At 38.4% G+C, this 26,080-nt stretch overlaps 2 protein-coding genes across 2 annotated transcripts; both read right to left on the bottom strand.

Annotated features, from left to right (window-relative positions):
• Nucleotides 1–1,005: 1,005 nt before the first annotated feature.
• Nucleotides 1,006–8,438, bottom strand: LOC148834639 (small COPII coat GTPase SAR1A). Its single transcript, XM_088916516.1, has 7 exons — nucleotides 8,316–8,438; nucleotides 7,515–7,587; nucleotides 7,096–7,215; nucleotides 6,769–6,834; nucleotides 6,174–6,277; nucleotides 5,259–5,390; nucleotides 1,006–3,407 (listed from the first exon to the last, which is right to left on the bottom strand). The coding sequence occupies exons 2-7, from the start codon at nucleotides 7,570–7,572 to the stop codon at nucleotides 3,291–3,293; spliced, it is 597 nt and encodes a 198-aa protein (XP_088772642.1). The 5' UTR covers nucleotides 7,573–7,587; nucleotides 8,316–8,438; the 3' UTR covers nucleotides 1,006–3,290.
• Nucleotides 8,439–10,515: 2,077 nt separating this feature from the next.
• Nucleotides 10,516–25,606, bottom strand: LOC148834638 (inorganic pyrophosphatase-like). The gene is made up of 11 exons (XM_088916515.1): nucleotides 25,438–25,606; nucleotides 24,085–24,149; nucleotides 19,476–19,529; nucleotides 17,924–18,043; nucleotides 15,364–15,450; nucleotides 15,008–15,134; nucleotides 14,520–14,647; nucleotides 12,414–12,499; nucleotides 11,866–11,935; nucleotides 11,359–11,398; nucleotides 10,516–10,895 (listed from the first exon to the last, which is right to left on the bottom strand). The coding sequence occupies exons 1-11, from the start codon at nucleotides 25,496–25,498 to the stop codon at nucleotides 10,870–10,872; spliced, it is 864 nt and encodes a 287-aa protein (XP_088772641.1). The 5' UTR covers nucleotides 25,499–25,606; the 3' UTR covers nucleotides 10,516–10,869.
• Between the last annotated feature and the right edge of the window lie 474 nt (nucleotides 25,607–26,080).

Below are 26,080 nucleotides of genomic sequence, written 5' to 3'. Positions count from 1 at the left end.
GGGCAAAAAGATTGTCTTTCTTTTGGGGGACAAGCCTATACCAGGGAACTGCCAATCCTGAACGTGGGGACCCACACACTTGTATTTTGAGCCCTCAATCAAACAATTTGACTCTTAATAGATCTAATAATAGGTTTAATTACCTCTCTTTAATTGGTTTTCAGTTCCTAAACCTGTTGGGAGTTTATTTTTACTTTTAAAGTATGGAATTTCTTAATTGTGCTCAACATTTCGAGCCTTGAGCAGACAAACGACTGCAGAGATTCTAACCAAATGTCTTACTGATTAAGGGAAGATTTCTCTTGAGCAAAGAGCTCAGCAGGGGTGGGTTCCTGTGACCACGATTGGGGACTCCTGGTCTAAACCACTATACCACCTAGTGCCACATTGGAGGAAGATTCAACACACCTGAGTGTTCTCCAGGTTGTGGTTTCTGTCCAGGGTATCTTACAATGAACAAAACAACTATAATAATATTATCCGTATCTGCTCAATATTGCTTCATATTAGTGCATCTTTCTCTCACACACCAGAACCAGCCTGGAATTAGCCTCTGCTTGCCCAAAATGAGAAAATATCCCCTATATGAAACATATGGAGGCACTGCCATCTCTGTGAGTTGTTGCATTGTTTTCAGTTTGGATGGTGGTGTGCTGTGACTGAAGGACCACACTTTCTGTGAATAATGCAACGTGGTTTCAGAACACAGCTAAGCAATCGCAACACACAACTTCCAAGGAAGGTGTCATCTTGCCTTCACAATGCTTTATGGGGTCTGATGTAAGACGCTACAATTCATTTAATTTTCAGAACATGAAGCAAAAAAAAACAAAACACATTTGCTCTGTACATTCTAACAAATTCTAGAATCTCTGTAAATTCTAACGATGCCCTGCTAACCAAGGGATGAAATAGCTAAGTGTGGCAAACAGGTCTCAAAATGATGAGCAATGGCTAACTGCCATTTCTATTTGTGTTAACATGGCAAAAAACACGCAAAACTTGTAAAGGCCAAAACAACTTTGTACAACATTTATTTTTATATATTGAAATGACCCAAATGGAAAAAAATAAGAATGTTGCTAGAAAGTATTAGGGACAATTTGGGAGGTAAAAGTTTGATCTGTAAGCATGTGCTGTTGAAAGACTTTAGAGCATGGGTATTATGTACAAATTGCATAAAAGAACATGCTCATTATGTGACAGTATTTTAAAATCGCTACTTTAGAGCCATACAATCTCATCAATAAAAAGGTCAAAAAGGACAACGTGACAGATGGCTAATATGACTGATTAAAATGTTTTTTGTGATTATCAATCCAAATGTATACAATCAATAAAATTGTACTCCTTCTCATTTTCATTTCCTTCAGTGACATTTCCAGGAGTTGATGAATAGTAATAAGATGCATAAAAGCCTAAGCTATTTTACATTATTTACAAATAGCTGCAAATAAAAGTGGTGCATGATGGATATTCTTAGTACACATACAAAGGCTGTTGAATTCCTCACGTTATGTTTCGGTACAAAATAAGTACTCTCATATTCAACCTGCAACTTACAGTAACTTGTACGTACAGCTGTTGATATTCAAAAAATACTTACTCCACCTCTGCTGCGTAATAAGTGAAAGAATTCTAACAGTAGACAACACTGACAAACGTCATTATCTGCATTAACATGTACAGTACATAAAGGAATCCCCCTTGCCCCCCGCTCTTTACAATACAAAGTAAAATTGCCTCAGTGTTACCTTGTGTATGCAGCAAAAGCTTTAAATAAAGGCATTCCAATTTTAAATGCAAAGTTAAATAAAACATGAAAGCTTGTAAACGTAGTGTAAATAAAACAGAAAGCAAACCAGTGATGGCCATACTGCACTAGTTAGTCAATACCCCATTTCCAAAAAAAAACAAACACTTCAAACCGTAGGAGGTAACGTGAAGTGTAAATTTAGAACATTTGAACAAACCCGTTCCGCCTTAACTAGAAACAGTGGAACCGATCCAGTGCTTCTGTTGCCTAGTATTGTTGTAAAGCATTATACTTGCATGCTAGGTCATAATTATACCTTTTGTAGTAAGGATGGGGTGTTCAAAGTTTCCATCATCACATACTTTTAAAGAATGGATCACCCTTGACATTTTTCCACCAGATTTGCTATTGCTGTTCTCCACATTTTATTGCTCTATGTGAAATACTTTTTCATGAGTATTTTACTGGACTGCACAAAAAATATTCCATCTCGATTCTACTTAAGCAAAAACTGAAGTGTATCGCAATGCACTGAAAACACATCCATTTGTAAATTTAAAAAGAGCTGCACATTTTTGATGAGTCTATACTGGACATAGTAGCATTGGCAAATTCTGTCCAATTCTGTGCAATTATTCCTTTTTCCCCCCAGAAACAGTTATGATCTTGTTTTTTAAAGAGATTAATATTACTTATTTCAGTCACAGTATGGGCATATCTGTGACACTGGGGACCACTGTAAAGATATATGAGACATTTGCCAAAATATTATTTAGATGTACTATAAAGGTTTTACTTATTTTTTATTCAAATTCAATTAGACCTCTGGTTGTCTACTCACTTATACCACTTAGTTACCATTAGTGAGGGTTTAATTTTCAGGAGAAGAAAGGAGTTAATTAAAACTGATAATCAGTTTTACATCAAAATCTTACAACCATATGTAATCTTTCCGAAAGCCAACAGTAGCCACATTTCTAGTAGTTTTGTTTAAATCAAATCATAGTATCATCACACCAGTGCATCTGAATATTGCTTCTCTCTTTACCGACACACTTTCCCTTCATGTACCCAGTCTTTATCATTGGAAATTAAGCTCTAGAAAACTGGGTTTATTTAAGGAGATATTTACATAAATTCACAATTAATTGCACAAAAGTAAATGGATTACATTAATGGAACATTAGAAGACCTTTTGTTTGCAATGACTATACCTTTTAAAAGGAAAGAGCCATATAAAACAGGCAGGGTGTTTTATTTAATCCATTCCCAATTTAGAAAACTTCTGTCATTTCTAAGCGTCACCCTGTACTTAAGGGTAACACACCTTCTAAATCAGAGCAAATTGTGCAGTACAGGGCTAAATATTTGGCCATTTGGACATTTATATACTGTAATTTATGTGAGGAAATACATTGGTTGCTGACAACTCTCCAGTATAAGGTGTAAGTCCTTTGTCTTTTCCATGTCCAGGTACAAAAACTGTCGGGAACTTAGGAGTCACCTCAGTCCGCACAGCTCAATCCTGAAGAGATCAGTCAATGTACTGTGAAAGCCAGCGGAAACCTTCTCCATACCCCTGCTTCTTCAGCACACTGCACATGAATACCTCCATTGGCCTTGCATTCAGCTCCTTCAATGGCACACTGCCCTAAATACACAAAGACAAGTGCAACACATTACGCCAAAAAGTGGCCCACATGTAACAAACTGCTCAAGCATTAACCAGAATATTGCTGTGGATATTGTAAGCAAAATTGGAATGCTCAAACTGAACATTTTTATTGGTGAAAACTGCAAAGAAAGATGAAAAACTAAAATATGTAGGTTGCTTAAGTATTCACCTCCCTTGCTATGGTAAACCCAAATTAGTTCAGATGCACAGAAGTATTTTGACAAGTCACACAAATAGATGAATGAATCCATGTGCAATAATAATAGTTCACATGATTTCAGAATCAATATACTACACTCTACGTCTCCCCTCAGTCAGGTAGTGAAGTGCAAGAAAAGATGTGAAGGCGAAGTAGCTTTCAAAAGAACTTAGGGATAGTAGCAGAAAAGCTCTTAAGGCATGGTGAAGTCTATCACGAAGAAGTGGAAGATGTATCATACTACTCATCAGGGTCACTCCATGCCAGATTGCCAAACCTTTTTCAAACCCCATATGGAATTTGTATCAGATCATCTATGTAATGCAGCAAACATGTAGCAAATAGTGTTGTGATCTTATGGAACAAAATTGTTACATTTTAGTCTAAATGCAAAGTGTAACATGGTGAAAACCTAACACTGCATCACTCAATCACTACTGTCAAGCATGGTGGTATGGGGCTGTTTCTCATCAGCAGGAACTATGAACTGCTGAACAACTATGAACAACTGGCAGCCCACTGAAGCTCAGCAGGTGTGAGCCTGGTCAGTACCTGGATGAGAGACCTCCTGGGAAAAACTAAGCTTGCTGCTGGAAGAGGTGTTAGTGGGGCCAGCAGTGGGGCTCACCCTGCAGTCCATGTGGGTCCTAATGCCCCAGTATAGTGACGGGGACACTATACTGTAAACAAGCACCGTCCTTCAGATGAGACGTAAAACCGAGGTCCTGACTCTCTGTGGTCATTAAAAATCCCAGGGTGTTTCTTCAAAAGAGTAGGGGTGTAACCCCAGTGTCCTGGCCAAATTTCCCTTTGGCCTTTATCAATCATGGCCTCCTGATAATCCCCATCTATGAATTGGCTTCATTACTCTGCTCTCCTCCCCACTAATAGCTGATGTGTGGCGAGTGTTCTGGCGCACTATGGCTGCTGTCGCATCATCCAGGTGGGGCTGTACATTGGTGGTGGTGGAGGGGAGTCCCCATTACCTGTAAAGCGCTTTGAGAGGAGTGTCTAGAAAAGCGCTATATAAGTGTAAGCAATTATTATTATTAACTGTAACTCTTGTCAAGATTGAGGGAAAATAGTTGGAACTCAGTACAGGCAAATCATAGAGGAAAACCCTTTTCAGTCTACTAAAGACTGAAAACTGGGATGACATTTGACCTCTCCTGGGGAACAATGACACAAAATACAAGGCCTGAGCTTTGCATAACAAGAAGAAAGCAAATGTCCTTAAATGGGCTAGTCCTGACCTGAATCCAGTACAATTGTATCAGATTCCATCAGTGGCAAAGCTTCAAATTTACTGTTCATCAAGAATGCAAACCAACCTGACAACAGATTCGCATAGAACAACTGGCCAAAAATTGAACCATCCCAGTGTGCGATACTGACACTTATTTAAAAATACTCATAGCTTTAACTGCTGCCAAGTGAGTGTTCAATTTGATTAAAAGAGTATTGAATTCAAAATCCCTTTTAAAAAATGAGCGCACAGTGTTTGTAATTCAACAAAAGACATTAATGAAAGGGGTGAATATTTTTACAAGACTATATATTTACATGCAAACATTGTTTTCTTCACACAAAAGTGTACTCCTGAAAGTTAATAAAACAATTAATCTTGCCTTTCCCGTTGTCTGTCCATAAAGTCCAAAGATTTCTCGCAGTCTCTCTTCACTGATGGCTTCTGGACGGTCTATTTTGTTGCCCAAAATAAGGACTGGCACATTGGAGATTGTCTCATCTGTCAATAGTGCCTGTTAATTAAAACGAAGAATGAGCAGTACAACCTTGTACACATTATGTCCTACAGAACTATAAACTACATTCTGCTGTACAAAAGTTAACTTTCTTTTAAATGTGCTGTTACTTGCTTTACAGGGCTAAAATCTCAATTAGAAGCTTTTACAACCATTTTAAAATAACACAAATACTTTATTTAACCACTGTACCAAAGCACTCTATAACATAGCACGGATAAAACACACAAGGTTAATCTGACGTTTGTATATTTTAAACATCCTATTGGTTTTCTTGAAAATGTTCTCTCCCATTATGGGTTCTATAACTATGTTCTTTTTCATTGTTGGAAAGGACAGCTCAAAATATCACACTCAATACCAAAAATATGTTACACAAATCATTATAACTTCAGGCTGATAATTACGTGCCCTAGTTAATTTGTATCTAGTGTTTATATGCAAAACTTCTGCTGGCAGGTCATGCTGCTTATCTTCACAAAGACGAACATTCAGTCATATCTTTCAGTGTGCCAAGTACACTACTTTGTAAAGCATAGAATGTTATTTTCTTGCTTACAAAACAGAATTAAGTTTCAAATGCCTTGTGTAGTGTTTTCGTATCAACAGAAATACTGCTGGTTTTACAAAAGACAGTAATGTTCATATTTTGTATGGCTTAAAAATACAATATTTGTAAAAATTCTCAACATCTGATTTCCCCCCCAATTAAAACACTTCAAAATGATCTTCGAAAGATTCCAGTACTATCACAATTATGCAAACAACTTATGACCTTACATCAAGCTCTACTTTTGATTCTTGAAGGCGGGGGTGATCTGCACAGTCCACTAGAAAGACAATTCCATTTATAGCTGGGAGGTAATTCTTCCAGACTCTTCTCGCTGTGTAGAAGGAAAGAAATGACAAACAACTGTTGCAAAAGTGGTATAATGCACAGGTAAATCACACTAATATGAGTTGTCTTTTCTTACAGAATGGTATATACTGATTTTTACATTATATATCATAAAAGTACCAGGACAATCAGCATACAATCATTCCAATAAAAAATATCTCTAAACTACAGAAAGCAGCTGCCAGTAGTAGCTGCTGGTAACATTAACACTGCTTCAGCTAATGACATTGTAATAGACACCAATATTTTCTACCTTCGCTCACCTTATGTGTTGCTATGCACATTTTGGAACAACACCATCCTGAAAGCACATTTCAAGGCCACTTTTCACTGCTTTAAAGTTGTGCACCAGGACAGGTGCTCCTAGCACTATAGGTGCATCAGAGTCATTGCTAATTGCTTAATTTTATGGCACGTGGTATTTTACTTAAAAGGGGAAGCAAAAAAATGTAATTGCATCAGAAATGAATTTCTTACCTTGTGCATGTCCACCAAGATCAAATGTTGTGAATGTCATTCCAGCAATTGTTAACTCCTCCGAGGCTATCATAAAAAGAGTTGAACATTTTATTACAGCAGTAAGACTGATGGAAATGATTTTTGTTTACACTAAGATACAGCAATGCTTGGAAGAATAAAACATTTAGTCTTCATATCATATTTACAAAAGCATAAATGAAGTTAAGGGTTTCACAGACCAAATATCATTTCTACTATGAATTCAGTTAACTTTTAAATTAAACATCCATTCTAAAAGCTGCCAATACTACTAAAAGAAAAAAGACAAAGAGGGAAAGTACTTACTTGGATGTAATGTAGGAACATGCTGCCCAAGCCTATCATCTTTAAGCATATGTAATAATGTTGTTTTGCCAGCATTATCTAAGCCAAGGAAAACTAGCTTCCCAGATTTCTTGTACAAACCTGAGAAGACATAAAAAAACATCTGGTTGAAAAGACAAATTAATATCTTCTAAGTAAAACGAGGATAGAAGCAATATAGGAGTTTTGAAAAGTATTCTACATATACACCTACACTTTTCACCCCAATCAACCATTTACAACCCATAATGTTTTACTGCATTTATATACACAAGTGCCTAAAAACTAGGAAGGACAAATATAGCTGAGGAATCAAGAAATTCAAGCTTTTTCAGGCCAATAATACAGATAATGTTTACTTTGCTCATAGACAGGAGGAAACAACAAGTGTGATACATTACCTAGAAACTGTAGCACGCTGCTAAAACCTTTATAGATCCAATCAAATATAAATGACATTTCTGTTGTTGTCACCTGAAATAAAACAGAAGTTTTAAGTGAAAAGACAGCAACCTGTTTCACAGTTACACGACAGATCATGTTGCGTTTTTCCCCCACAGATAAACGTACTGTACGTCTGAAATACCAAAAACCATCCTAACTTAATCGTCTCTTAGCGGCACAAGGTTTCAAGTTGTTCAGAGGGAACGCTTCATCTGCGAGGACAACACCGGCAGCCAGTCGACTACAACCGTTTAATACTCCGCTGCTGTCCAGTGTAGTTCGTCTGGAACATAAGGCGTCAGGAGCTACTTAAATGCCCTTCTCGACATGCAATTCCATAAATGACGTGCAGAGGCAGCTACGCTTGTCACTGAAGTGTAAATATGCGGAGCCAGCGACACGGGAATGGCCGAGCGCGATTCCCAGCACTCGACCCTCCGGTTTACAGTTACAGGTATTTAAGCCACGTAAGTTTAGATTTGATCACCACCAAAGACAGTTCGCTTCCCTTCAAACAAGGTGGGGGCCGGGGGACTTTAGTTCCATTCTCGTCAAATACGTGACAGCAGGAGGTCTCTTCTCCTTTGCGTCATTTCGCTACTCCATCACCGATATACTGCCCGGGCCGAGAGTTGAAATCGGAACCGAATCACTTTTCCCCAGCTTCAGCACTTGGGTTCGGGCCTAGCACCCAAACATATTCGAACAAGCTTCTTCGAACAGAAACTTTTGTAAATTTGTTAAAGTCACCTCTTTACCTCAGCGTGCCCGTTTCTCTTTAACGCTGTCTGTTCAAAACCGAACCGTACCGCTTTCTCCTTTCGCCGAACTCTCTTCTACCTCCGACTGAACACCGGAACCGCGTAAACGCAGTTTCCGTTACCTCTTACCATGACATCACTTCCGCCAAGGGCCGGTGATGATGTTTGCGCGCTCGCGGTGTATGGTATTCACGAATCTCTTCTCATTTCTACGTATCTTACAAGTGATCATATACTTTTTGCAAGAAATGTGAAACTGCAGAAATGTCTCATGACATGTACATAGCATGTATGCGGTTCTTCAGCCTCTATAACAAATTAAGTGTAATGTCACTCTTGACCCTGCGTTAAGAATGTACTTATCTTACGCTAGCAATGTGTATTTACTCTGCAGGGATGATGGACTTTTGGTCGCTAATTAACGCGAAATCCTGTTTAAAATTATTTAGCACTGGAAGTCTGTACTTGGATGTTTTTGGCCAACGTGCTTCTAGATTTCCAAATTTCTAGATCGACCTCTCGACCCGTAAAACATAAACGCCCATTAGAATGATAAGAAAGTTCTGATTTACAGAGGAAAATAGCTCCACCTTTTTATATGCGGTATTACGGCTCCATTTATGTTAAATTCTGGACCCTTCTAAATAAAAAGGAGATACAAACATTAACTCCTGGTATCGAGTTTCGATTTCGTATTTTATTCGCTCATACTAGCAGCAGACTCTTGTGTGGCTACGTAATTCTTAGAAGCACTAGAGGGCAGCAAAGAACGAAGTATATTTACAAACAACGTGTTCAGTAAAATTAGGACACTCAAAAACCAGATTGATATGACAGTTCAATTGATTTCAGAATTTGCCCTTGATTTGAACTGTGATTTTCCCCTTTGTACAATAAATATATGATAATTGGGCTTCAAAACTGAGACAGCTTTGTCACCAACTCTTTTGCAAAATTCTAAAAAAAAATACAAAAGCATTTCCTTCTCCAGTTAGCAGAGAAGGAAAATGGTCTCTCTCTCAACATGTTGAGTTCATGAAAACGGGTATTCAGCAGAGAATCTGTTGGACCATAATACATTAACTCAGATACCTGGATTTGTGGTATTCCCCCAAGGCACACTACTGCTCCTGCTGTCATACGTTTAATAATAATAATAATTGCTTACACTTATATAGCGCTTTTCTGGACACTCCACTCAAAGCACTTTACAGGTAATGGGGACTCCCCTCCACCACCACCAATGTGCAGCGCCACCTGGATGATGCAATGGCAGCCATAGTGTGCCAGAACTCTTATCACCTATCAGTGGGGAGGAGAACAGAGTGATGAAGCCAATTCATAGATGGGGATTATTAGGAGGCCATGATTGGTAAGGGCCAATGGGAAATTTTTGCCAGGACACTGGGGTTACACCCCTACTCTTTTCGAGAAACGCCCTGGGATTTTTAATGACCAGAGACTCAGGACCTCGGTTTTACGTTTACCTCAGACAACTGTTCTGCTTCCAGAGCAGCAATAACCCTCAAACGACTGCGTAACATTCATGTTTATATAATCCCGCTCATCCCAATGGAGACTAATGTGTTTGACACCCTAGAAAAGGTCCACCTCATCTACCACTGAACTTCAGTACCCTCCTGTGTGGCATGCAACAGCCATTCCCAAATGTAAGTCAAGCAGATACAAACATTCCTTTTCCCACTTTCCATTAAAGCTGTAACGCAAATGTCAAGGATAAACACAATTTTGACTCTTACAACCCACTTGAGTGCAATATGTTTTTGTAATGTGTTATAAATGTTACATGTTGTTATGTGTTATACTGTGCAATAGAATGATGTGCAATGTTTTTCTTCTCTCTTTTTTTTTTGCATTCTATTCTATTTAAATGTACAGGAGTGCTTCGTGTCCATAAAAATTTCCCTCAGGGGACAATAAAATCTAATCTTATCTATATTATTCGAACATTCCTGGTCACGATGAAATGGAAAATCTGGTCTGGGGAAACGTGCGCCACCTGCTGGTCCATTGTCATTACAGCAGGTCTCCCATCCCCATCCTGACTGGGTCAGCCGATCTTAACATTACAGATCTAGGAGATCAGACTACAAGCTGGTGACGCTTCTGCTACAAGGGTAGCATTTTTTTAACAGTACTGCAGATGAATACAGAAGAACAGTCTGAACACACAAAACAGATGTCTTACGAAGAGGAAAGGTTTTATTAAAGCAAACATTGTAGTGCTTGCAGCTGCAGCTCCTGGGTTTAAACAGATTAATTACAATGATTGGAAATCTACAGCAAAAGAATTCAAGTCTCAAAGGCTTTCATAAATAAAGTAAAACACAAGCTAGTTTTATTGAGACTGATTTATTCATGTCTCCCTAACTTTGATATAAATGAAGATTATATTATTTTCCACCACTGTCTACTTTTTTGATATGCTTAAATCCTAAAACCTAATATTTAAAGACTGATTCAAGTACAGTTTCTAGGCAGATGACAAAGAGCTCTGGTCCACCCTTCAGGTATTCCTCTCGGGTCACTGCTATCCCAAATAGTGCCACTTGTCCACTGCAAAAACAAAAAGTATTTTAAACCAAATTTTGAAGTGCATTTGTTGCTGTAAATCATCACATGGTTGGAGTATTTAATCTGATTGATTCACTCAGTCATAAAATTAAAAACTTAATACAGCTTTTATTAAGATTTCAAATCCTCCCTTAGTGCATGAGGGAAGAGATTCCTGGCCATTAGAAACAGACAGCCACAGTATTTCATATGGGTCTGCATCTCTTTATTCTCAATTGTGAAAAAAATCTGGGAATAGATATCAGCCTCTCTGTTTCCTGAACTACTTTGAAAAGTTAACAAAAAAACAGACAATTGTATCTGAAGTTTGTATAACCATAAAAGTGTGAAAGTTCCCCTTTACAACAACTGGGTATTTTGTGTCCAAGTAAGAGGCCAGTTTTAGTCATATCCTTTAACAAAAAAATATGAAAATTCCTCAAAAATGTTAATGAACTGTACACACCTGTTGATGGAAGAGGTTCTGGATTTCCACAAGGACAGGTCTACAACAGCAAGGAAACAGATGTGCCATTAGACAGTCTGACGTTTACACTTCATACTTGCTTCTTAAAGTTCAGAAAGGAAAAAAAACTCCTTTAAAACAAGCATTGAGATATAAACAAAACATTCTAAACTGGTCAAAGTGATCTTTCAAGAACTGCATCATGAAATAAGATCACCCAGTGGTATAACATTACTGTAGCGCTTTCGGGTTCACAAGGGTATGCGTCGAACCCGGGCCTCCGGCATCACTCGACAGGGACAGCCAGTTGAGCTAAAGGGAAATCTCCCATCAGGCCGACGGCTGCGGTCCCTGCTGTTCACAGAGAAGGGCGGCGAAGTCACCGCGCTGGTAAGCCGGTTCGCACAACCTCTAATGTCAGCCGTATGCATTAAATTACCATTTAAAATACCCACTACAATAACACAGAATGTGTGGACCAGAACAGCACACAAGCAGAAAACTTACAGCATCAATAACAGCCTGAGCCTCTTCTTTAGAGCAACAGAAAGGACTGTCCGAGATGCAAGTGTTTGTACTGTAGTGAAAGAAAAAAATCCCACTTAAGATCTTTAACACCTTCCAGTTGGTAATAAAATGAAAGTATAAATCCAGCAAAGCTTCAGCTTCCAGACTGAGTCGTCTCATGAAGACGGCTGACTCAATGTTTTTCTATCATCATGTAAGTACTAGGTGACCTCGTTTCTCTTGGTGACATTTCAGATATTTCAATGCAAAGTGCTTTCTTTCCGCTGCATTTTTTACATCTTTAATGCATAACGTACTTCAATCTGAAGTGAAACTAAGACAAGTACTAATTACTCATATGTGCAGTGTATGACTTCAGAATGAATACCTGCTCTTTACAAACCTGGGTATCTACAGCTGGTCTATTTCTAGACTGCTGCACAGATGTAGTTCAAATATATATTTTTAATTCTCTTGACATTTTAGTAAACAGGGCTTGCAGAACCTGGGCCTTAAACTTCAGCCACTTCAAAATGTTAGCAACTCACCAGCTCAGTTCCCCACTGCTCGTCTTTTTAGACACCAGAGCTTTCCAAAAACCATGGGTGCTCTTTATGATCTCGATGGCAAAGTCCTGCAAACAAAGGAATGTAAAAGTGAACCTTATGTGCATTAGCATCCACATGCCTGGATCTACTGCAATTACAAAATGATTCCAATCAGCTCCCTGCTTCAAGAGCAAGCCACCATCGGGAGCTAATACTGATCATGCCAAATGCACGGCTGAAATTTGTAGCTTCGCAGCCCACTTAACACAGTTCTACATTGATTAATTGATTAATTCTATGAATCTGCGAGGCGAAGTGGAATTGTGGCACTGAGTACGAAGAGCGTGGCAAGGGCTCATGATTGCTGATTGCCTAATTAACACCACATAGAAATCGAAGGCATCCAGCAGAGAAACTAATGCAATTTCATCAGAGCAACTAATAGTACAACAAGTTATTTTAGTGCCCACATGAATTTCTGAAGCATTTGCAAACAAGTCATTATCGTATAAGTAATGCTGACCACAAGCTAATACAAAACTGTATATAACTAAGACTTTAACAGCAAAACACCCCTTTTAAATAAATCATTGCAGTATAATCAAAGTACTGCAGTCGATAATCCCAGGAGATGACCACTGATGTATTTAAAGCAGTAATCTCAATCCATTTTACAGTAAAAGACATCAATAACACACCCCATGTTTTAAGAGGAGCTTTACTGGTATTGGGTAATTTTAGCATAATTGATGCTGGGGGCCTACAGGGCATTAGATGGCTAAAGCCCAATAAATCACCACATTCTGATGATGTCTTCCCAGTCACACTCAAAGAAATGAGGAATGATATTCAGAGAACCCTTGCTTAGGCATTTCAGCACTCACCCAAAATGGAAACTGTACCTGAAGACTGTAGAATTGAAGATGTAACACCAATTTATAAAAAAGGGGAACAGAACTGAACCAGGACACTATTTACCTATTGACCAATCACTTACTACTGCCACAGGAGGAGTGTCTTCAATTATTGAAATGACAGAATAGTCAGAATTCTTAGTTGAATAGTTAGTTGAGAATTAGAATAGTGAGAATAGATGGAAAACCATGGCATTGTAAAAAAGCCATCATGGATTTACAGTAGAAAGGTCTTGTCTAACTCACTAGGAGTTCTTTGAACATATATTTAGATTTTCAGAAAGCCTTATTATAAAGTCCATCATAAAGATTGATTTTCCCATTTAAAACCTTAAGAATCCAAGGTAATATGTGCACATGGATATGGTTAATGAACAGGAATCTGCTTATTTTAAAGGGGACAACGTCTACTTGGTCTGATCTCTTTTGGACCCATTGCTCTAGATCAGCTGTTCCCAATCCTGATGGCCTGGCCTGGTGACCCACACCTGCTGGATTTCATTCCCTCCCACCTTCATGAGAAAATTGAAGCCTTTCCACATCTAAGAGGTCGGGTCAATTGAATATTAGCATTTTGTTTCCAGTCACAAGTTTGGGATTTTATTTCATTTAATGGTTGAACAAATAGTTCAAATTCATCTTATTATCATTAAGTCAATGAAGGATTTGATTGTGTTAGTGAGGACTCATCTAAAAGAAGGAGCAGGAGTATGGGTCACCAGGACCCGGATTGGGAAATGCAGAATTGAACATCTGCATTTGTTTATTTTAAATTGAATCATCCCACCAATCGCACAAGAAGAACATGTGCTGTTACTTTATGCAGCTTTTAATATTTTGGTAGATTACAGACTCCAAATTGAGATAGTCAAAAAAAAGAAATCCCTCCTAAATTGTCATTTATTCTTTACTACAGGCCTTTTCCAATGCATCTTGTAGAGGCTTTGGAGTCAAATGATGTCTTCTAAATCAGTCTTAAAGTAATTTCAGTTATGTTGTACTCGAACAAATATAATCCATTTCCTTGAAGCACAACACACTAATGCCTCTTCCAATCAACAATTCATATCATCACATTTTTATTAAAAACAGTAAACCTAATCTTTGTCATTACTGCTTCTACAAAGTGAATTAATTCCTCATGTCATTTAAAAGAGCAGAACACTCAGGTGCTTGTGCTCAGGTCAAGTACCTTGTCTTTTAACTCGCCGTTAAATGCAAACTGGTTTTCAGGTTTGCCATCTGGGACTTTGTACTTGCGGAACCAGTCCACCGTCGCCTCCAGGTAGCCTGGTTTCAGCCTCCTGACATCATCAATATCTGAGAAGAGAAAACGGTCTCAGAAAATCAGTCCTGTGGGTCTCTTTCTCTGAACTCCACAATCCCTTATGCACCTGATTGTTCTTTTTTTATTTCCTCAGTAACGGAAACCACACTGTACAAAACAGACTGTTTTGAAGAAAGAAAAAAAAAGCTGCAGTAGATGGCTGGCCAAGTCATTTTTCAGGCTATCATAATGGCATAACTGGAACATAAAACAATCTTATTAGTCCCGTGCCTCCTGAAAGAAATACAGTGATATACCAGAAGCATACATTTCTAATCGACAGATCACTTCCTTATGCACGTTAGCTTTAGTGGTGCAGCTGTTGCACATCATCAAAGCCTCAGTTCTCATACCGTTAAGTTCCTTTGCTTCAGGGTCATCAATGTTGATTGCAATCACCTTCCAGTCTGTTTCTCCTTCATCAATCAATGCCAGTGTGCCCAAAACCTTCACTTTAATGACCTCTCCTCTGGAACACACCTAAAATGATGGCAAAAATAAAAGGCAATTAGACCTACGTGACCATGCCGGAACATGGGAACAGTACACGTTTACTTTTAAAAGAATGTAATTGTGGCAGTAATACTTCTAATTACTGTTATTGTGCATCCATTTCAGACCATATCTCTGAATTGTTACCTAACTAGATAGGAATGATGACATCACTGTTGCCATTAATATTCCACCGCTGATATCAGTAATGAAATACCTTGCTGCCTATTTCACAGACGTCAATGGGATCGTTGTCACCGCAACACCCTGTGTCATCGTCTTTATGACCTGGATCCTCCCAAGTCTGCCGGAGTAGAAGTACAACAATCACATTCAAACAGCCGAATCAAAGGCATGTTTGTGCCATTAAGAAAAACGTCCTTAACAGATAAGAATTAATGACTATGAATAGAACGGGATAGCTGCCGTTACAGAAGCAAATCAGCTGGCTGTCATGATGAATGAGTTTAACACAGAAGATGGAAATGTAAGCTTTCATTTTTGTGATTTTCTAACACAAAACACAGATAATCACATACACAAATTCTTTGTTGGAACTAATGACCTTAAAACAAAAAGTACTTCTGAAAATGTTGTACATAATGCATGGGAACATTTCTAAATAAGTAAATGAGTGGAATCCTTCAAGCAAACAATATGAAAAGCGTCTTTAAGTGTTCTAATGGGACACTAACTTTACAATACCTCACCAGCCAAAGATGCTAGTGTTTTTGTGATAGTTAAGCAATATTGTCAAGCATGCACTTATCATTTGCTAAAGAGACACCATTATCCTGGGCAACTGGCAATCCACAAAATTGACATTACGTTTAAATACAAGGAATGCTCATTCGTACGCGCTAAGATAAAATAGCAATAAGACACAAGCTAGAAGAGCACTGCAGCATCACATGCCATGCGAACACAATGAAAGAGCAAGAACTAAAGCAGTGAAGAGACGAGCAGTGATGAAAACAGCCTGTCAGAGGAGCAGGAGGAAGAGCTGGTGGAGAAATAGGAGAAGGTGGGGAGAGAGGAAGCTGAAGGGGGGAGAGTGAGATTTTGGAGGAGAAGAGGGAAGTAAAGTCCTCGTTTGAGACAGAGGAAAGGGGAAGAGAAAGTGGAGGCCTGAGAAAGTGTGGAAGAGCTTACAAGGATTGTGGGAAAAAGACTGGATGATGGATGGACAATGCAGATGGCCACAGAAAACAAGGAGATTTATACATCCTGCATTTCCCCTCAATCAAGAGCAGCTTGGTTCTGGCCAAGCACAGAGAAGAGGAGACCCAGGAACAGGAAGTAGAGGAGTGAGCAGGGTGAGACGCGAGTGGACATTAGGAAGAAAGGGAAAGAGTTAGAGCAGAGAAGATAGTGGAGGTAGCAGAGTGTGCGTGAAGTTTAGAAAATGAGGCAGTAAGGGAAAGGTGAGAGACCACAGAGGACACAAAGGTGGAGAGAGACGGCAAGGACTGTCTGTGAAGGAAGGTAGCAATGGAATTTGGCGGACTTGGACAAGGGAAGAAGATGGAAGTAGTAACAGGAGCAGTCAAGGGATAGAGTGAGAGCAGGAGGGGAGCTGAAAAGGGCGTAACACAGCCCAGGAGCTGAGATTGGCGAGGCAGTGAATGCTGAAGACCCCTTGCACGTTCACAAAGTAGAGGGAGAGGGAAGAAAGGAGGAAGATTTGTTCACCGAGAACACGAGTGAACTGAGGGAGGGAGGGGAAGTTGCGAAAAACAATGAGGAGAAGTAGGAGAATTTACTTTGATGGCACAAAACTCAAAAGGTGGTAACAGGGAGAGGAAAAGAGAGAAAAGCCAGGAGGAAAGGAACAGCAGTTCCATGCCACTCCACCATCCAGAGAGAGACGGGAATTTTACAAACTTTACAAAGCTCAGCTAGTACTTTCAATTCAGTAATTAGGTAGCTCAGAATTAAAAACTGCACCTCCCCCTGGTTCAGTCCTGAGCAGTTTACTTTATTAAAGCCACAAGAATAAAGCCTGGCAGAATCCCAGTGATTTGTTTTACTTCAAACTACAAATAAATGGACACAAGAGAGGCACAAAACAAGCTACAAGAAGACAAACATGTAAACCGCAAGCCTAAGACATTTTGGAAACTTTCATTTACCATTTTCAATTATTTACAAAATATTTTTGTGACAGATACAATACAAACGGGTAAGATTAGTAGTATTTATTTAACAGTATCCCTGGTCATGATACAGGTTTGGTTTTGGAAATTCTGGTCAAGAGGCAAGAGTAGCACCTATTGATCTATTCTGGTAACCATAAAAAAAACGGATATTATAACCTTAGAGCAACAAGAACAATATCTAGTATCAGGGGCCCGTCGTAAATAGTCATCCCAGGTGAATATTTCAAAGTCGGCAATGAAACTTGGGAACAGGGTCACAGTTGCAAACGAAAAGCTAATAAGCATGGTGGTGAGGAAACCCCTCTTTATGCAAATACTATGCATATCTGGAAATAGCTTTCCAGTCAGGTAGCTGAGGCTCAAACGGCTGAACAAAATATGTCTCGTATAGCTACGAAACTACCAAACGAGCAAGTACCAGATGAGCTTGTCTCATTCCCATTCTTCACGTTCATGTGTCCTAAGACTTCAAAATATAAGTGAATAATAAGGAACCCAGTTCTTATACTGAACCCAGTCTTTTTATTCCAATCATTCTCATGCGTTACTATTCCCCAGCACTACTTATTGCAAAAGCCTGCTGAGTCATTATGTCCGCCTGTTGCCATCACAACTTGCCTGCGGAATTGCTCCATAGTTCCAGATGTAGCCTTTATGGGGAAACACATTGGCAACATAACGCAATTTCCCTTTCTTCACGTCTTGCTTGATGGGGTTCAGAGCATCTTTTGTGGCAATCTGGAGGAGATTGAGGTAATAGTAAGACTCTCATATCACAGATTGCAGCAAATACATTCAAAACAAAAGTCCTAATAATTCAAATACTTGAAGACTGCTTCCTTCCGCTGGGATGAGGTGGCTTCAAGGCCAAATTAGATTAAGCCTTGAAAAAATGGTTTATAAGACGGATAAATAAATTAATAAAGTGCTTGTGTTGTTCTATTCATGCAAGTCCATTGAGGGATGGAAAAGGTTAAAAAACACTTCTCTACACTTCAGTGGGGTTCCTGCTTGCCGCTAAATTATCTGGGTAAAGTAATGCATTGCTGAAGCACAGTTCCAACGCTCTTCAGCAGCAAAGACATTTTATATCTTTCAGAAATGATGGACAGATTTTAAATGGCTTGTCAGAACACAGAAACCTTTCAAATCTCTTCCTGAAACCTCAATGAACGAACAGAAGAACTCCAGGCTCCTTTAATAAAACAACAGACAGAACCTCAACATCAGAATAAAATGTCAGGAGGCTTTTTCTTTTGAAATCCAATTTCTCTTTAAAGGGCAGCACAGCCGACACCAAGCAGGATTATACTTCTCCCGGCTGGAAAGAGATCAAAAGCTTTTCCTGCTGGAACTGTTCTGGCACATGAAGGTTCCCTTTCTTACCACCTTCATTACAATTCAAAGCAACAACTACACCCATAAAGGCGGCTCCAGCTGAGGTCTGCAGAGACACAGGGTACTGCAATGACATTACCAAGTTACCCTAGGAAGACTCACAAGATTAATCAGTACAAAAGGAAGCCCACATAGTTAGATTAACTGAAAATGCCTAAAGAAAAGTGTAGTTCCTATTTTTCAAAATGATGTTATGACCCTGAAAACCAGCTACATATCAGTCTTCAATGGTTGGGTCAATATGAGAATCTGATCATAATAACAGCATGCTGTTGATTTAAATCAGCCCAAGCTTTGATACTTTCACTGCCACAGCAGTAAAACATCACAGTTCCTGCCTTTTTACTGGCTACCAGGAGCAAAATCTGAGCAGGACACGCCAGGAAGTGCATTTAATACTGAGATCAGGAGGCACTTTTTTACCCAAAGGGTTAAAAAATAAGCTATCCAGCCATGTTTCAAGAAAACCTAGACATCTTCCAAGAAATGGCTGGATGACATCCTTGGATCCATTGCTTGCTAACTACCAAGCAGTTTTCCTACAAAAGATTTTAAGCCCCTAAGGAGTGTTACATTTTGCTGACATGCTGCACGAAATATGTCAAGACTTGTACAGCACAGTGGCATCTTCCAGTTGCCTAAACCATTTGTGAGTTATTGTGGGCAAATGATTTATATGGACAAATATATCCTTCCAGAAGAACTCAAGCACATTGTCTAAGTATTTGACATGCACAAAAACATGTTAAATGGTAAAAATAAAATTGTATACCTCCATCTTTGCATTTGTCCATCGTGGCACTTCAACAACCATATGGAAGATGTTCTGAGGACAAGAAAAAAAATACAACAGGAATTACTCCACTGGGTAACTAAGCCAAAGACAAACACATATTTCAGGAATATGAAAAACTGTAACAGCCCAACAATGTCTATTTGCAAACAAATGTCTTGCAACCACTAAATAATGTGGGCTCTCCAGTTACAGTAACATTCTCCTGCCCAAAGACCGTTCTAAACAAAGATGAGAATGATGAAATTTGGCTTTGTAAGCAAGACATTCAAGACAGAATTAGAAAATAATATTGGAAGCTAATGATTGTAAGTCCAAACTTTGCAGCCTACTGTTTGTACAGGCTAAGCATAACACCCTATGGAACAAAGAAAAATTGAAAATACCCAAAGAAAAAGCAAAACATAGTCCAAACTTTGTCCTGTTAAAAAAGTTGTTAGTGTTAAGCAAAACAAAGATTTACAGGCACAGAAATTTATCTTAATATTAAGAGATAAGGCTTCAATAGATAGAACTGAGGCAAGGTAGGTTTTATTTCTTGGGATTCATCTTTACCCACTTAAATTAAAACATTTTCTTTGAAAAGTTGTCTGAAGCAGAAACTTAGTGGAATTGCATTTAAAACAGAGAACAGGAGACACAAGCTACCCTGCCATGTTGCTGAAGCCGATATTCGTCAAGCTAGTTTCAAGAAACAGCTGGATGAGATCTTGGAATCAATTATCTACGAGCTACCATAAGGGCAAGATGGGCCAAATAACCTCCTGTCTTTTGTAACCTCACACATGTTTTTGTACCCAATAAGCACTTCCGTCTGATGAAACCTAGCCCTCTATATTTACTATTAGCAGATAAAAGCTCTGTTGCTTGGATACCCAGGTAAGTTATGTTTAATGATATTTACAATAAACCAGGTTCTTTGATGTCTACATTAACACAGCATTTCACAAAAAAATCACCGTCTGGATTTTTTTAATCAATAACAAATGTAAAAAATGAATTGCAATCTGGATTATGACTGAAATACACTAGGTTGAGGAAGCTGCTCCTAAACATTCCCTATTGTTTTGTACCTAGAAAATAAAATACGTATTTTCCAGTTTTCGTATTGCATTTTCACAATGCCAGTTAGGTTATACAGCCACATGGTGTTACCAAGTGCATCCCGATTTAGAAAAGCTTGGGCAACAGGTTGTTAAATTATTCTAAGACATTAAGAAAAATGAACAAAAATTAACTCCAACGCCCTGCAACGGATTGGTGTCCCATCCAGGGTGTACCCTGCCTTGTGCCCACTGCTGGCCAGGATAGGTTTAGCTCCCCCACAACCCTGTAATTGATTAAACAGCTAGAAAATAGATGGATGGAGTCATGGATGAACTCCAACCCAATTCATGAAGATCTATGATAAAGAGGGCTACAATATTTCTTCTTGATAGAAACTTCTGTAATGTACACTATGAATATGGATTTGCAAAATTTTACTATTTCTAAAGAAGTGAAGGCACATATACAATCAAGTACACTCTTGCGATTTGTATTCATTTATCGTATTTACTGCCTTCATACACTGATTTTACCATCTAAAAGAGTTTGACATTTTTCCTTGTTCCTTAATTTTGTAATCCTTCTAAATGATGAAATCACAAACTAAAATCAGTAACTACCTCAACACCCTGTGTCACAACTTTAACAGCTCCTAAAAACCTATTTTGTAATAGAAACTTTTAAATACATACTGCATGATTGGATTTTGACCCTTTGATGTAATAGTTTAAAACAGTAAAAACTGATAATATGATGAAAGCCAAAATAAAAAAATAATCATGCCTGGTCATACAACTCTGAAACTTCTCTTTACAGCCTTAAGATTTTTTGGCTTCTTCAGAACAAGCCCTTGTTAAGCTCCCAAATGTTAAGGTAAAATTAGCCCTAAAAGAAATATTGCTATTTTGGAACTACTATCCTCTTTACAGATAAGTGTCTTTTTTAAAATGCATACCAAACAGGTAGGAAAAGATCAGTGTATCAGGGGGTTTAAGTGCTCTAGTGGTTGCTAGGAGATTAATAATCACAGAAGTACTCCACAGCAAATTTCAATTACTGTAATGCTAGAGAAGGCACTTGCCTTCAAAGCTAAAAAAAAAAACAACCAAGAGCAGCAAAGATTGAAAGCAACCAAATAATAAACATCTATTTCCCATTGCTGCTCTCAAATTGTTTTCCTTGTTCTACAGTAACAATAATTCTTGCTTTATAAATTAAGTACATGGTAAAATGGCGACAGTATCATCATGTTTTCAGAAAATAAAGCATCATTTCTATGAGGCCAAAAGAGAGAGAAAAATGCCTTCACTGCAATAACAAATGTGTATGTTTTATAAGAGCTGAACACCCCTTGCCTGAGGGGAAGAAAAGTTACATCTGAGCCTCTGAAAGAAAATCTTAATAACAGAAGGCATCTGTCATGTTTCTTGGGTATTCTGCCATTTTCTGGTAAATCCACTATTCAGCTTCTACTAAATAAATCAGTACACATTCCCAGCTAACAATATAACCTGGTTCATTTTTTTGTACCATTGACAGAATAACTGCATGGGCTCGGAAAGTAACTATTGCTTTTACAAACATCTAGCAGCTTGAAATTTCTACCTTTGTGTGGGATTTGATTTATTTTTACTAAATAGCAATCTTCAGTGAAAAGCTGTATTTCTACAGTGTGCATGCTGACAGGGAAAAGCTCTTTGACTGCAGCAACAGGTTCATCAGACAGCACTCAAGAAGCTTTCAAAACCTCTAGCAGACAGGCCACCTGGAAGGGACCTCAGAGAGACAGATAAACACCACATTTAACATAATCCTCATCATCAATTAAACACAGATATGGGGCCTATGAAGCATTTTCCACTGGGGTAAAAGAAAGATAAAAAAACATGGATTTACTTAACCAAGCAAGTGTTTCTTCTCAGACACAATGGCTGAACCTTCTTGATTTAAAAAATGAGACTTTGCATCTGTTTTTGCAGTGCAGAATTTATTGGTGGGAATTTGTTTTAACCTGACAGTTCTTGCCTGAGGCCATATCAAATTGGTCTTAAAGACTTCATCTGAAACTGAAACTCCTAACAGTGTTTTTTAGAAGTCTGATCAAACGGCCCCTCAAGGACAGAGACGAGTTTACATCTCTGCTGCTTGACTGGCAGGTAGTTTACAGCTCAGAGCCCGAGAAGATGAATCAGTCCAAGACAGATGTGCTTCCAAAACTACGCAATTACAGTATGTAGCAAACTCAGCAGAAACATTCCTTATGGCCACTGACTCCACTTCAATCTAGACCTGTCTGCTACTGTTTCCCTCAGAACAATATCCCCAATATCATCCTGATAGTTGTCCACTGTTTGAGACAGCTTCTTATTAAAAGTGGTTGAGGATGTCCAAATACCTCCAGAGGTCCTATTGATTTAAAATGCAATGCAGAATTAGTCCCGAACTGAAGCAAAGCAAAATCCAGGTCCATGCGATCACAAAAGAATGAGTTTGTTCAGCCATGATTGAATATCCAATCAAGTTTGCTGCAGATATTTAGTGCCAAAGCTTTACAGTGAAAGTACTATCTACACTTCTTAGGAATTTGTACACGTTTTCAAATGGTTTACAAGACTAAACTGATTTCAAGATGCACAATGTAATAAATCCGTGCACCCTAAAAATACCATAGATCTCAAAATCCTGAAAACATAATGGTAAAACCTGTTAATGTATGCTTCTGCAGACTTTTGTTTGACATAATAAGCACGTAATGATAAAATTCAATACATAATAAAATGCCTGAACATTTTTTCCCAAACAACTTTAAAAATTTAAACAGCCTAAATGATTAAATTCAAATACATCTTAAAATCTGCAGCCGGCAAAAGGGCATATTTATGCATGCCAGCGTTACTGTCTGCAGATTTAAAGTTCCTATAATTTCCTATAATCCACATAATCCACATAATTTGTGTATGGACTAGTGAACTCTAGAATTATAGGTATGACCCACTCAGTGTCACTTACATAAAACCATCGCTAGTAATGTGGTTATTTCAGCTTTAATAACAAGTAGAATCTTACTTAAAGCAAGAAGATTCCACTGCATCAGAAATGTGTGGCTAAGGATGTCACGTAAGGTTACTGTTTATACCATAAGAAATCAAGATATAACAGAAGGTGTGTCTCGTTGGCTTTGTCTGATTTGCAAGACTGCAAAGTCCACTTTATCACTTTAGGATATTAAGTAACAAACACTTGTCACGATAAAATGTTAAGATTGCTAAACAGAAACTACAACCTTTCCTCTCCACACAATGTCTAAGGCTACAGAGTATGTATAGCATATAAAAACACCTTTGCAACAACGCTTCATAGCTGAAAATTCTGCTAAATCCTAAGCAGATAACTGCATATCAAGCAGTGCAAATTCAAATTTTATATCTCAGAAATAGTGCAAACCCATACTAACAACAAGCGAGCTTTTTCTCCTTTATATCCAGTTGTACAGCATCTTAGGAAATATTAATAAACCACTAGATGTAACAAGATACTTTACCTGAGTTTCATCCGCATAAATCGGTATATCATGGAATGGAGAAATGTACTTTCCTTTGGAGTCTTCTGTAGGAAAACAAAATATCGCCACACAATCACAAATCTCCGAAGAGAAAATTCTCAATTAATGTCAATTAATTTAGGAGTGTTGATTGGTCTGTGGCAGGAAAACACTTCTCCAAGAAATCCCTCTCAATAAGGCCTGCCAGTAAACATACTGTATAATCAAATCCACATTTCTTATGATGGATAACTAATGTAAAAGACTAAAAGTGGAACTGTGAGTGAACAGATGTGAACGGAGCCAGTTTATTGAACTACACTGGGGGAGACTCCTTTGTTTCTGGGGACAACCAGGAGCTTCAGCTGAAATCCCTGGTTTACAAGACTTAATTCAGGGTGTGGCATTTAAAAGATTACAGTTTTAACTGAAAAGGGCATTTAACACTTAAACAGATCTCTGTGGTAAGAAAAGCTGAAATGCATTGCATATTGCCTTAGGCACCATGCTATTTTACAATTCTATAGTGGTAATATCCCTCCTAATTACCTTTTAACAGTTAAAAATTACAATCTCTCAAAGGTTTAAGGAACATGTTACATAAGACTGCTCCTCAATGTCAAGCATGAGAAGTTGTTTCAGTTGTATGACGTTCCCTGGTAAGATGCAGTTTAGCACAGCCAAACACCTATGTGCATGTGCTAGAGAAAAACCACACCACCACTGGCAGAACAGACAAACTCCACAATGCAGGTAGTAACAACAGAATCCAACCCAGGATTCCAGAGCTGGGAAGAACCCATGCCACCCAGCTCATCATTCGTTCAGCATAAAACTTCATTATTACGAGTTAAGAAAAAATGTTCATATTACAAAACAATTGACCGCATAAAAACAGCATATTTATTGCGCTCTTCATGAATAAGGTGACTTTTTGTACAACTGTTCCGATTAATGGTGTTATACAGACTTGGAATCAGAACTAAGAAAAGTGTGAGGACTTTTGGTAGTGCGCGCACGAAATTGAAAGTAAAACCAAAAAACAGGCTCATATACGAATACGAACCTGAAATAAAACCTCTTAATTACAAAAACGAACTCGCACAAGCGGGTAGGATAGGGATCTTAAACCACCGAAGGTCCTCTCTGCACAACATACGTCGGTGAATTACAAGTGTAGCTCATTTCTCGTCACGTCTAATACAAATGTTTCGTACTGAACAAAGATTAAACGAAGTGCATGAGGGGAACGCAGGCCTGCTCAGTAATGAATGACTTAGCTGAGCAGCCTACACACCACTCAAACTCAGCACTCAGTAGGATATCTCTAATTATTTTAAAAGCTTTACTTACTTAAAAACACCCTGTAACTCAGGGTGTTGGGATTTCCTCTCTCCTCGATGGTGAAGCTCATGATAATTCAATAAATAAGTTAAAAGTATTTGATTTCCTTATATGACAGCTAATGTACCGCGACTTGGAAGTTGTGCCAGGCAGATTGCAGAAAGAGCACACAGAAAGCATGTGCACCACGCATGCGCAGTAAAATGGAGCCGCAATCTACGGTTTTGCCACGTCACAAAATTGTATCCTCTGAGGTGACCATCTGTTAAATGCGTTTGAAGTCGTAATATATTCCAAGCATTGATTTTATACTGTGGGACTTGCGACTTACTTTATGAAGATGATTTTTTTTAATGTATTATTGCAAATTCGGACTGGTTAGTGGGTAAGAAAACTTCTGGGCACGTATTTAGGTCCAGCATAGACTATAGGCTCAGATAATTGATTAAAGACAACCAAGGATCAACATAAACACAAATAAGGAAAAAAGAGAAAGCATGTAAATCTAAATGCATCCATTCTGCGTTTATTTTATTGTCTTATTTTTATTTCAATATAACTGTATCCGCACTACAGCTTTTATTAGAATCCAGTTTTACACAAGTGTTTCCAAACAAATCGCACCTATTTGCTATTCTGCAGTCCTTTCCCA

Source organism: Atractosteus spatula, chromosome 5 (genome assembly GCF_055471065.1).
Source record: "Atractosteus spatula isolate fAtrSpa1 chromosome 5, fAtrSpa1.hap1, whole genome shotgun sequence".
Classification (NCBI taxonomy): Eukaryota; Metazoa; Chordata; class Actinopteri; order Semionotiformes; family Lepisosteidae; genus Atractosteus; species Atractosteus spatula.
This window is presented reverse-complemented; position numbering and strand designations above follow the sequence as displayed.